At 35.8% G+C, this 13,240-nt stretch overlaps 1 protein-coding gene across 3 annotated transcripts in view; it reads left to right on the forward strand.

Moving 5' to 3' along the window:
- The window catches only part of KCNH5 (potassium voltage-gated channel subfamily H member 5), a 293,800-nt gene that overhangs the window by 213,800 nt on the left and 66,760 nt on the right, over positions 1–13,240 (forward strand). For all 3 annotated transcript variants that reach the window (XM_021062620.2, XM_084983190.1, XM_021062628.2), the window contains one exon: positions 6,870–7,122. In XM_021062620.2, the coding sequence (XP_020918279.2) occupies positions 6,870–7,122 (253 nt within the window). The remainder of the gene's footprint in view (positions 1–6,869; positions 7,123–13,240) is intronic.

Consider the following 13,240-nt stretch of genomic DNA (forward strand, 5'->3'; position numbering starts at 1 on the left):
AATTTCATCAGCGTCCTAACTTTGGAAAGTTAATGGCCCAAACAGCAGTTTTACAAAGTTAAAGAATTGGTAACAATTACTATTTGTTTCTTTTCACTGCTCATTTTACTAGAAAACCAAGACCACAAAAAATTTGAAAGCATTGGTTTTCTGTATTTTTTAAAGCAAAACCCTTAAGTTCACTTTTGCATATGAAGACTAGACACAGGAAATTTATCTCTCACTGGTTATAGCAGTCTTATGTTGCTAAATATGACCTTTTACTTTTAAATAAAGTAAGTTAATTTGCTTTGGTTTTATGCCATTATCTTGTTCTTGAGTTAATTTTCTAGAGGTTTTGATAGCCACAGAAATTGGCAGACTAACATCCAGACAGCTACTCTCCCTTGGTTCGCATAGCTGCTTGGCTATACTTTAAAAAAATATAATAAGGTAAACTTTCTTTTCTTCCCATAAAATTAAAGAGGATTGAATTCCTGTAGAAAACTCTACTTCCTTTGTTGGTAGTCTTGAGCTCCTCATTCCCAGGAAGGATTATAAAAATGTTTTAAGTGCAAATGTCACTTGCCTGACTTTTTCCACAATTTTTCACTAACTTAATACCAATTAACTTGGCTTGGTGAGAAGAGATTAATTAGAAGTGCATAACTTCACTGCACCAAAGGAAACAGGAATTTTGAAGAATGTGAATGATGACTTCAATGCCTATCAAAATGTCATCAATGTTCAATGCATTTATTCCATTGTCCTAAGAAATAAAACTGGAAGGTCATCTTCATTTAACAGTTGTTATTAAAAATAGCTGACATTAAAGAATGGCCATCATTTAAAAAAGTCTATAAATAACAAATGCTAGAGAGAGTGTGGGGAAAAGGGAACCCTCCTATGCTGTTGGTAGGAATGTAAATTGGTGCAGCCACTATGGAAAACTAAAATATATGGAAATTCCTTAAAAAAGTAAAAATAGAGCTACCATATGTTCCAGGAATCCCACTAATGGGCATATATCTGGACAAAACTATAATTCAAAAAGGTATGTGCACCCTAATGTTCGTAGCGGCACTATTCACAATAGCCAAGACATGGACGCAACCTAAATGTCCATTGACAGATGAATGAATAAAGAAGATGCAGTGCATATATACAATGGAATACTACTCAGCCATAAAAGTGAGTGAAATAATGCCACTTTAGCAACATTGATGGACCTAGGGATTATCATACTAAGCAAAGCAAGTCAGAAAGAGGAAGACTAATACCTTATGATATCATTTATATATGGAATCTAAAATACGACAGAGATGAACTTATCTATGAAACAAGCAGATTCACAGACATAGAGAAAATACTTATGTTACTAAAGGGGAAAGAAGGGGGGAGGGATAAATTAGGAATTCGGGATAGTAGATATAAACTACTAAATATAAAAAGATAACAAGGTATAGCACAGGGAACTATATTCAATATCCTGTAATAAACCACAATGGAAAAGAATATGAAAAAAATGTGTATATATGTATAACTATCACTTTGCTATAGATCAGAAACTAACATAGCCATTTAAATCAGCTAAATTTCAATAAAAAGTTAAAAAAACTGACACTCTATTATTCCTGATAGAGGATTTTATAATCAGTAAAATAATTTATTTTAGTGCAGTAAGAGGTCTCAAGAGGGAGCCTTATTTAGTTCACTATCTTCAGACACTTAAGATGGAATTATCTCCATGTTAACATTAGAAATTTGTTGTAGATTGATTTGAAGTGGTCAGTCTGTGATCACAGAACTAGACAGTGGTGATAGGGACTTCATTCACTAAGACTAATGCTCTCCAACCTGTGTCTTATTACACTCTACAGGTCTTTTTTTTTTAGGTGAAGTTTCCATTCATTTCTCTTTCAAATGCAAATGGGAGATTTTAGAGATTATTAAAATCATGTAAGATACTCTCATATACTATCAGTCAAAATGTAGTTTTGAACAACTTTTCTAGAAGCAATTTGGCAAGAGCCTTAAAAATGTTTTTATACTTTACTCACTAATTTTACTTCTAAAAACTCTGTCCTTTGACAATCTAGTATTTGTTATGACTTGATTTATGAAAAGGGAAAATTTTTTTGACATCAAATTATAGTGCAATGGTTGAATTGTGTTGTAATAGGGAATATTATGCAATGATTCAAATTATATTTTCAACTCAGTATTTTGTGGCATAAAAAATGATTATACTGTAATATTAGGTGATTATAGCATGAATAAAACTTTAGAGATTCAGGTTTTTTGCAAGTGGCTATAAATTTATAAATATCTATATTCTTCCTTGCGATTTTTTGATTTCCTATATTTTGTATAATGAGTGTTAAAGTATATTCTAAAGTATATTCAGAGAATGAATAAGAGAAAGGATAAACCTTCTTTTGACTCTATTCAACTATTTCCTTTAGAGAATCTTAATTCCTTGGCTTCTAATTAAAGTTTTTAGGCTCACTCTTCTTCCAAGCTTCTTCTAAGTGCCAGTACCCTAACAGATGGAAGTCATGGGTGAAAGGAACCACCTGAACAACATTAGCACATATCCTTTCTATGCTAATATCTAGTTCAGGTCTTTTCAATATATACACTAAAACTTATATTTGAAATAAGAATGACTTCCCTTTGGCAAATAGTAGTGGGATAAATACTTAATTTGTCAGTGAATCTTCATGTCTTTACCAGCACATTCAAATATGCAATACATTTATTGGAGCTAAAATTAGTGTTTAGAAATGGAAACAAATTTGCAAAGAAACCTAGGCTGTTCAGTGGTGGTGGTGGGGACATTAGCGATTTCATAATAAATAAATTCCAGTTTAATTCATTGGACTCTGACTGATAGTCAGAAACCAGCATTTATATTTGTAGTACACTAAAAAAACAGAAAGCATCAGAAAGTGCCAGATGTTATTATTTTATTCCTGATTGAGCTTCACTAAGGAGCGTGGCTTAAGACCCAGAACTCTAGAGTTCTGGGTTTTGCTAGCAATTTATTGAGAATCCTTGAGCAAATCATATAAGCATTATGTTGTACATTTTCCTTTTCTGTTAAATGGGACATTGGACTAGGAACAGCAATTTCTCAAACTGTTTCTGACTTGAAGCTCCAGGGCGACTGGTACCATGAGAGTTTTTGCTCATTGATCTGGAGGCCCCACAATGTAGCTAGCATGTAACTAGCATTTATCAGAGCTCAGTAGCTAAGGATTTAACAATGACTGACTGTGTCCCCTGTGGAGTGCTGCTTGGGAATCTGCATTCCCATCAGTTACACCCAGCATGATTCTGCTTGTATCTATCTGCTTTAATTATTGGGTATGTGGTAAAATTTCATTACAAAAGTACATGATCATTTCATTGCTGTCATTAAAAATTTGAAGTCTCTAAGATAAAATCCTTTCAACTCTGTCATAATTTAATGTTATTATTATGTGCTATTATTTTATAAAAATACAGATCATAACACCTCTTCCTCTTTTTCCCTTCTAAATATTACCAAATTCTATGTGATGTGTAGAAATTGTGTTTAGGACAGAATGAGATACTCTGTATTTTGATGGATAAATCAGAGGTGACAAGGTAGAGAAGGGATTGATGGGTTATGCCAGTCAATAGGGACCGTATATGTAAAGCCAGACAGCTGTGAGTGAGCATGGCGGCTTTAGGAGGTGAGAAATATCACGTGACTGGAATGCAGGGTTGAAGGAAGGTAGTGAGGGGGTGTGGTTGGAGGAGGCTCCCATCATAAAAAGCTGTGTGTGCTTGCTTAGGATTTAAGCTTTATCTAGTGGGGAAGTAAGTCTTATATATATATATGCATATTACATATACATATGTGTGTATATATATATATAACATATAATTTATTTATTTATTACTATTATTTTTGCTTTTTAGAGCCGCCCTCACGCCATATGGAAGTTCCAAGGCTAGGGGTCAAATTGAAGCTACAGCTGCTTACACCACAGCTAGCAGCAATGCCAGATCCTTACCCCACTGAACAAGGCCAGGGATCGAACCCACATCCTCATGGATCCTAGTCAGGTTCATTAAACGCTGAACCACGAAGGGAATTCACAAACATTTATATTTTTAAGAAAATTAGATAACATCATTCTGTTTGTGTTTTACTAAAAATTCTCTAGTCTCAGAGTTGAGGTTAGGTCTTTGGAGTCTGAGGGTTATATGTTAAGATACGTATTGATCTTGGATTTAATGGAACTGGTATCATAAACACTCAAAAAGTTTTCTTTGTCATACCATGGCATTCTTTCCTTTTTTCACACTTGGTTTGCAGATCACTAAAAATTACCCCTTATATACAGCCATAGTTCTTCCAAAGAGAATATTTATTGTTGTAATTAATCTACTTTATTACTGTCTTGACATGAAGAAGGTATAGATAATCAAATCTGGAGTTGAATAAAATAAGTAAATTTTAACTGAATATGTTCTACTGAAATATGATTTCATTCGTTTATAACTGTGGGATACCAATGGGGAGCATACCCAAAAGAGACTGGATATGACATTCAAGGTAGAGTATGTTGAAATTCGGACTTTATCACTTAAAACTAAATTTTTTTCTTGCCTAAGCCACTTACTAGGGTTGAAATCCTTTCTTAATTCTCCCTGGAACCTTATCAAACAGCCAAGATACACAATTCAGGCAGGAGTGGAAAATGGGAAAAAAAAAAAGCAGCACACTGGATTTTACAGAGCTAAAAAACCCAGTAAATTTTATAGAACTATTAATATTCAGTAGGAATAATAAAAACTAGCCTTTCTTTAGCCTTTGCTCTTTGCAAAACTAAATTCAACTAACTCAAGTCCTTTTATTTAATTTCTACAATGAGGCTGTTGAAATAAACACGATCATTCCATTTCACAGATGAGGTTTATCTAGATTAAATAACTTGACTTAGGTTACAGTGATAGATTTATACCTACTATGTCCTGTTGAGGCTGATCTTTTATACCTCGAATTCGTAAATAATGACTTTGAGGTACCATATGCTTCCATATCCTGGCCATGCCCCTGTCCTAGCACTTTTCTCACGGTATTATAATTGTCTCTTTAAATCTCTACAGGGATTTAATTCAGTGGCATGCCACATAAGTGCCTATTGAATGACTAATATTGTCAGAAGTCACTAAAGGTTGATATAATACAGAAAACTTATGGAAAATAACCAGTGTGGAAAGTGCCAGTTGCTTCTGTAACCCTCTTCGGCATTACTTTCCTCAAAGATGACATTTTTCAGAAAGTTGGTGAGCTGATCCTTACTGCCTACAGGAATTCAAAGGAGTATGAAAAAAGAAAACAAAACAAAACAGGGAGTTCCCATTGTGGCTTGGTGGAAACAAATCTGACTAGTATCCATGAGGAGTCGGGTTCAATCTCTGATTTCACTCAGTGGGTTAAGAATCTGGGGTTGCCATGAGCTGTGGTTTAGGTAGCAGACGTGGCTCAGATCCAATTGCTGGATCTGATTTGACCCCTAACCTGGGGACCTCCATAGCCATGGCTATGGCCCTAAAAAAAAAAACAAAAAAAAATCCCCAAAACTCATAGAAATGCTTAAGTGATGTGAAAGAGTATTACAGTACTAGGAAAGACTAAGGAAAGAGATAATGAAAGAATCATTTAATTAATGGTCTTTACATTTATGATGGCTCGTCTTCTACACATGGAAGCAACCAACTTTTCATTAATAGTGAGCCTCAAATACAAAGAGTAGTCAGAGGATACTCCAGGCCTTAGGTAATTTTTTTTAAAGATTAAAATGCAATTAGTACAGGGAAGAGAAATATTTTAATTAAAACATTATTCAGTATAACTTAATGAAGAAAAACCAACTTAGACTTCAGCTTGAGGGATTGAAATTCTACCAAAGAAAACCATTTCTGATGATAAGGAAGTTTACCAAGGGAGTTGGGAGAGGATTCTGAGTGAGTTTGTACATGCATTCTTAAGGTGGACAGTCCTAACTTCCATAATATATCTTGCTTGATGATGCTCTGATTATAATGTGATAATATCTATTTTAATCAGGTCTTTAATTGCACTGTTGAAAGTTACAAGGAATAAAATCTCTCTACCCCTATCTCTATAAGCATGTTTCTGCCATTTGTTCCCTTTTCTAAAGGATGCTTAGAGCTTAAATTCTGCTGTTGCTTTTAGTAGTCTTTTGGAGTCAAATGCTGGAATGAGGAAGAGCTGCCATGCAACATGATGATGTGTTCATTAACATTGCCAGTTGCCCAAGCCCTGCAGAAGGCTGGTTACACCCTTTTCACTCCCTGAATGTGAATGCATTAGTAATATGAAAATATTTTAGGGTGAAGGAAACACCTTGCAGGTGGAATCGTTATCAGCCATGGCAAGTTGCATGTCAAGTTTAAGGGTGCTTTAGTTGATTTTCTTGTCTTTAGCTGGTTAATGCATATCTACCTCCAATGTGTAGTAAAGTCCACTGTCCTGAATTTTGATTTAGTTATGAAAAATCCCAAGACAGTAACGAGACCAAAACTTATTTTAGTTGCCTTTTTCCTAACATTATCCTGGCCAACTGAAGACTGTTCTTTCTGTGGTGAGATCTATACCCCTCTCAAAGTTTTACCATGTGGTGTGGTATTGTAATAATCCATATGCTTATCATCCTCTCTCACTGGATTATTAGATCTTTCAGGGTAGAGCTGTGTCTTGTTACGTCTTTCCTCAACACAGTGTGTTGCCGACCATGTCATAGTCAATAAGACTTTTTGTTTTTTTTTTTTTTTGACAGAGTGCCTTTCTCTTTTATTCTCATTTATTCATCTCTCACTTTCCTCAGGTCCTCTCCATCTGTCCCAAGGACATGAGAGCTGATATCTGTGTTCATCTAAACCGGAAAGTTTTTAATGAACATCCTGCTTTTCGACTGGCCAGCGACGGGTGTCTGCGTGCCCTGGCGGTGGAGTTCCAAACCATTCACTGTGCTCCCGGGGACCTCATTTACCACGCGGGAGAAAGTGTGGATGCCCTCTGCTTTGTTGTGTCAGGATCCTTGGAAGTCATCCAGGATGATGAGGTGGTGGCTATTTTAGGTACTGTGAACCTTCCTAATGTTGTAGTGAACATGTAGCAATTTTAGAAATTTTACTCCTCAGGTTTCTTAAGAGAAATTTCCTTTGCTTGGTGACTTTGGAAATCAGGTCACTAATGAGATGATGAATCTTAGTGAAAACTAGTAATGCTGTTTCAGCAAAGAACATTACTATTGGTCACAGCTTAATGGGCTACATGAGGGTTTGATTAAACTTTCTTTGGCAACAGTTGGGCAGTGCTGTTTAGAGGTGATTATAGCCTAGGATGGCTTCACCTCCACGTTGTTGGTAAGCGTTAAAATGGCTTGTGAAATGATTGTCAGGTTGGTAACCTAGAGTGTTAGTCTCAGAGGGACAATAGAACCTGTGTAGTTCAAAATCTCCCTTTAGAGAGGCGTAAATTGAGGCCCAGAAAAGTTTAGTGACTGGCCCAGCTAATTACTAAATGAGTTAGGGCTTCAGTATAAATCAACTCACTCTATGTCTTTCTGCCTCCTTGCAGTGGACCTAAGTAGTGAGCTGGAAGTGATGAGGAAGCAAATGAATTTGACCCCTTATATTGGAATTATCACAATGCAAGTAAATTTAGGTTTTTAAATCTGGTTCAATCTGTCTATAATTTATGAACCAGGAAAATTATTCAGCTAATGATACATTTGTTCTAAGACTCAGAGACCTGGTAGATAGTTGTACTAACAAAAGAAAGCATTGATGGTACATGTGGGTGACAAAATTTTTAAAAATTACATGTTTGGGGAGAGAGTAATTTACTATACATTTCATTTTGGTAAAAAATTGCTAACTGATAATTTAGATCATTTTCTGCTCAAATTTTCTGCAGCATGAAGTCCACATGGATAAAAAAAGAAATAATGAGGTCAGAGGAGAAACATTCCTTGTGTTTTTTTCAAGTAAAATAAGTAGAATTGCAGGATGTCAACTCCCTTTTGATCACATTTTTCATGCTTGTGTCTCATGAAAAATGAGCTCAATTTTTAAACTATTGGATTTTTTAGCTACTGAGGTCAACCTACCATAGCTTGAATGCCACTTATTCTTATGAGATTGACTGATATATTTTAGAAACTGCAAAAGCAAACTCCAGCTCCAAAATAAAGGACTGATTTCAAAAACACACAATGACTTGAAAAAATACAGAATTGAGGACTGAGAAACAATGACTCTTCATAGGGAAACGGGGTCAATAGATTTTATAAGGGTTATAGAAAATGATTCAGGGTGGCAAATAACTGAATAGTATTGTCTGTAAATCTTTCCTTAACTGTTTAATAATAATATTACATTTATGCATAAATTTCTTTTAGAAACTTTTTATTTTTCATTTTTTTTTTTGGTAAAAAAAATTCATACAACACTTAGAGCCAGCATTCTGGGCATGTTTAACGTTGCTTGGCGCTTGTTCTGCTTTGCTTCCTGGAGTATAAAGGAGTTCTGTAATCCTTTATACAAAGTGCACATTTTGCCAGAACACTCCTTTGTGATAAAATGGAATATATATATGTACACTACCACCATTCCTGTTTACTTAAAGAGAGGATCAAACCGAGGCCCCAAACAGGTGTATTTTCTTTTCCTGTGTGTTCATGTCAATGGTGGGCAGGAGAATAGATATCAGATATATTACAGTAAAGAGAGCAGCTTTGTGATAAATGACCTCAGCTGTGCCCTCATTGTCATTTGCTTTGCCCCATTTTCTTCATTACAGCTTCACTTTGGTAGCTTTTTTAAAAAAGAAGATGGATGGGGAAAACCCTAAGTGCAGTACCTCTGGGCTGGGTCTGCTAAGCTGGAATAATTTGCTCAGTGAGATAGACAAAATGCATTTTCTTTTCATTTTAAAATAAAATGGTAGCTGGTTTTGCCCAGTGACACAGTAAAAATGAACACATGGCCCCCTGGGTATTGGGCCAATCTTATTGTATATCTGTCACATTTTATTTCTTTGAATCTGTACGTTTTGCTTATCCTTCTCAAAAATTCAGAGGTGCAATTCAGTGATGTTTCATCTCTTGATTAGAGTCAATTCTCTGGCAATCTTTCTTTCCTTATTTTGTGAGCCTCTAATAAAGATTAGTTCAGCCAAAAGGATGTCAGAAGACTTTTGTTTTTTTTAAAAAAAGTTTTGAGCCAAAGTGATCTTTCAAGGCAGATGTAAGTGGGCAAGGTGAGGAGGCATGATGACGCTGGAGAGGCTGCACATGGGCCCAAAGCGTTGCCTAGGTGCCCTGGTGCTGGGCAAGACACTGCCCTCCTGGGGTCTGTGGTTTGGGTGATCAATGATGAAGTAGTCATGGAGACAGGCTTTGTTGTGCCCTCTGCCAATCCAGCTTTATAGGAAGGCATTCTGAGGAGGCTGAGGACTAGGAGTGTGGCCTCATGGTTACTTTCTGCAGGGAAGGGGATGTGATGTCACACATGAAAGAGGACTGTATCACATGCCGAAAGAGCTTGTCTACCATGTCTGCATACACCCTCGTGTTCCTACAGGTTACAGGTTCCACCATTGGGGCAGCTGAAGCCCAGTGCCTGCTGCCTACTGTGCTTTGCCTGCAGGGCATGGAATCTGCCAGAAGGGCCTTCCTTCACTGAAACCAGCTTCTTGACTTGTCAATCCTTACACGAGCTCCCTCCTGTGACTTCTCAGTGTGGTTTCCACTGGGGATGCATGTTTTCAGGCTTTTCTAAACTAAAACTACTTTCTTACACACTTAAAAAGGTATTTTGTTTGTTTTATATTTAACACTTGAGATGCTTTAACAATATTTTAGGAAAGGGAGAGGGGCAAAGGTTAACCTGTCAGCCATCCCTTCTGACATTTGGCTGGCTGTGCATTCCTTTGTCTACTCCCCTTATTTTTCTTCTTACCACTCATTTTTTGATAGACCAGTTTTGAAATACAGACTTAATGAAAAGTTGCATTAGCATGTGATTAGCATGTAAAGTTTGACACAGATCTTTAGGTTTTCTACCTTATTAATTGATTAAGTCTTCAACATTTTTTACTTATTTTTTGTCTCTTGAACTCTCCTTGAACTGAGAGTGGCACGTTAAAGGATCTTATTATTGTGTTTAATCTATACCTCCTTGTATCTTTTGTAGTTTATACTTTATAGTGCTTGTTGCTGTGTTGTCTGGTGCACAGGTATTCATAACTGTTATATCTTCATTTTGAATTGTGGCTTTTAGCTTTGAGATGTGCCCTTTTTTCATCATGTCTGATGATGTTTTGCCTTGTAAGGGTCAGATAGAAACCTCCCCTCCTCCATCTTAGTATACCTCAGAAAAATGAGAATTTGTCCAAGTTGGTCTGACAGGAGAAATAAGTAGGACTTGCTCTCTCTTACACTGATTTATTTGCCAGGTGAAATGTTGAGAAGTGAGGTTACTTTAAAATTCATTAAAATCTCTGAATCTAAAAACCAGCAGTTTATTCTTTTGGATCCTTGCCTCTAAGCGGTCTCTTGGTAGGTATATAATTCTTTAGTGTGTCAGAAGTGTTAAGGTGTTTAATGAATAAGTTCTGAAGCATAACTAATTAATGAAAAGGTAAAAAATGTAGTCAATAAATACCTTCTTTTTTTAACACTGAAGGATGGCTTCAAGATGTTTTTCTAAATAGAACATATGAAGATAATTGCAGTTCATGTCTTTTTCTGATTTGAAGTTCTTTCACTTCTTACACCTCCACCTTTTTTTTCTTTTGACCTTCCTACTTTTTATGAAATACAAAGAATTCCAAATTAAGTCATGTTGCATACATAATATTTTATATCCTTTACTATCTCCCTGCTTTTTGGTTTTAAACTTATAATTACTTAATGTGAACAGATTTATTGGTATGCCAAAAATAGCCAGGCTACTTCTAAGTGTCTTGACAAAGCGTATTGTACCTTTTAGAGACCAAAAAAATGGCATTTCCCCACTAACAATAGACCACACTCCTAAGATATTTCTTTTGCTGAATTCACACTTTGTTTTTCCTCTTTTGTGTTCACTGATTATTAGAACCATATGGTTGGATTATTAATCTAAGACAATCTCTGTCTAAGTCTTTCAGTTGTAACTTTATTTACTTTATTTTTTGCCACACCCATGGCATATGGAAATTCCCAGGCCAGGGACTGAATCTAAGCTACAGCTGTGACCTATACCATAGCTGTGGCAATACCGAATCCTTAGTGCCACAGTGGGAAGTCCTTTTTAGTTGTGGCTTTAAATTCCCAAGAGAACTATGCTTGTTTATGTAGAGTTTAGATGGAGAGGTTAGATGTGGTTATGGAGTTGGAGGGAGGGGACATAAGTGAGGAAGGAAAAGATAGAAATAAATGAACTTAATTATATATAAAAGATAATTTCTAATACCTGAATTCATTTTAATTAAGATCAATTATTTAGAATCAGTTCATTTCTTATAAACATTTGTGCACTATCAAAGAAAACATAAATGATTCTTCTCAAAATCCAAAATATGGTTATTTTTGTTCCCCAAAGGAAAAAAAAATCTGAGATGTGAATGAATAATATTCTGCTATTTTGAGTATTTGTGAAAATGTGACCTCTGTGTTGTGGTTAAGATTTCTTCCCTTGTACTTGTTATTAGAAGTCAAGTGCTTCACACTTTAAATTCTTAAAAAGGCTTTTCCCGAGCCCCAGAAAATTATTTTCTTTTGCATCCACATTTTGTGTTTTGAGATGCTGTGCTGTGAACCAGGTAGATTTGCTCTACATATTATGATGATGGACTTAGTTAATTTAGACCTTTTTATAAAGGGGAAACCAGCTATTTGCTTAAAAATAATTGCATGCTTGTCTCACTTTAAACTTTCTAAGTAGTAATTATAACATCATTTATCTATGGTTTAAATTATATACTTTAGTATTCCTCAGCCTGAAGATTTTTGGATAAAATATAATCTTTACAATCTGGAAGTTTAAAAACCTCTCCCTACCATCCTCCAAAACCAAGTCTTGTTCATTCCATCCCCTGGTGTCTCTTTATCCTATCTTCAGTGTCCCTTCTCATGACCACTGCTCTTAAAATTTTGGTCCTGAGTTGTGGTGGCTGTCATCTGAAAGGCCATTCTGCTCAAAATCTTTCATCAACTTCAACCTCGAATTCTATGTTTTGTTGCCACCACAATAATTTTTCTAAAATATAAATTATCTTTTCAGTCTCCTTGTTAGGATTGGCTTTTTAGCACCTCAGGGATAAAATGTAACTCCTTGCATGGCCTGTGAGGCCATGTAGGTCTTTGTCTTTGTCCATCTTTCTAGCCTGATTTGTGCTGTTTCCTGTCCCTGCTCTATTCTCTCCACATTGAATTGCAAGAAGTTTTCTGAGCATCATCTTGTCCTCTCTCACTGGGAAGCTATTGCATATACTGCTTCTTTGTTTAGCATCTTGTCTCCTCCTCTTGCTTCTTTATCGTCTTTTACTCTTTCTCTTATTGCTCTAGTCTGGATCAGGTTCCTCTATTTTGGGTTTCCACTGCATGCAATACAGGGTTCTTAGTCCTTCCTACTTTTATTTTTTTCTTGTTTATACTCCTACTGCATTGTGAATACTTGAAATGTCTTTCTCATTTTTGTTTCTCTGTCACCTGTGATAGGACCTCTTAATCAGGTTCTCTGTAAAGGTTCAATGAGCCAAGTTAGCTAGTACTTTATTTTGCCATTAAGCTGTTTTTATAATTGTTTTAGTTCTGGGTACCCATGAAAAATATATTCTGTTGCTGTTTTCTTTATGTTTTATTTTGAGATACTGACTATTCTCTTTCTCTTTTGTCTGTATGATTTTAGTAGAATTCATTTCCCGAAGGCTCTAGCCTTAGCATAGAACTAGTATGGACTGAGAAAATATTTTCCTATTGTTAATGGGGCACTTGGAACAAGGAGAATAAGAAGGGATAAATGTTAAATATCTCAGGCCACTCAAAACTCTTGTTTTCCATCAGGAACCCACAGTAGAAAGGAAGAATCTAACTTGTACCCTGGGCATTGACTATAGTAGGAATATTGTAGAAGGAGATCTAGCTTTAATTCCTGGATGTGACATTACTTTTGGGATCAATTGAAATGGATAGTTCTACAAATTAGA

Source organism: Sus scrofa, chromosome 1 (genome assembly GCF_054392235.1).
Source record: "Sus scrofa isolate SSC_HxYL_T2T_F1_AM1 chromosome 1, Sscrofa_HxYL_maternal_Yorkshire_Landrace_v2.0, whole genome shotgun sequence".
In the NCBI taxonomy this organism is placed as follows: domain Eukaryota; kingdom Metazoa; phylum Chordata; class Mammalia; order Artiodactyla; family Suidae; genus Sus; species Sus scrofa.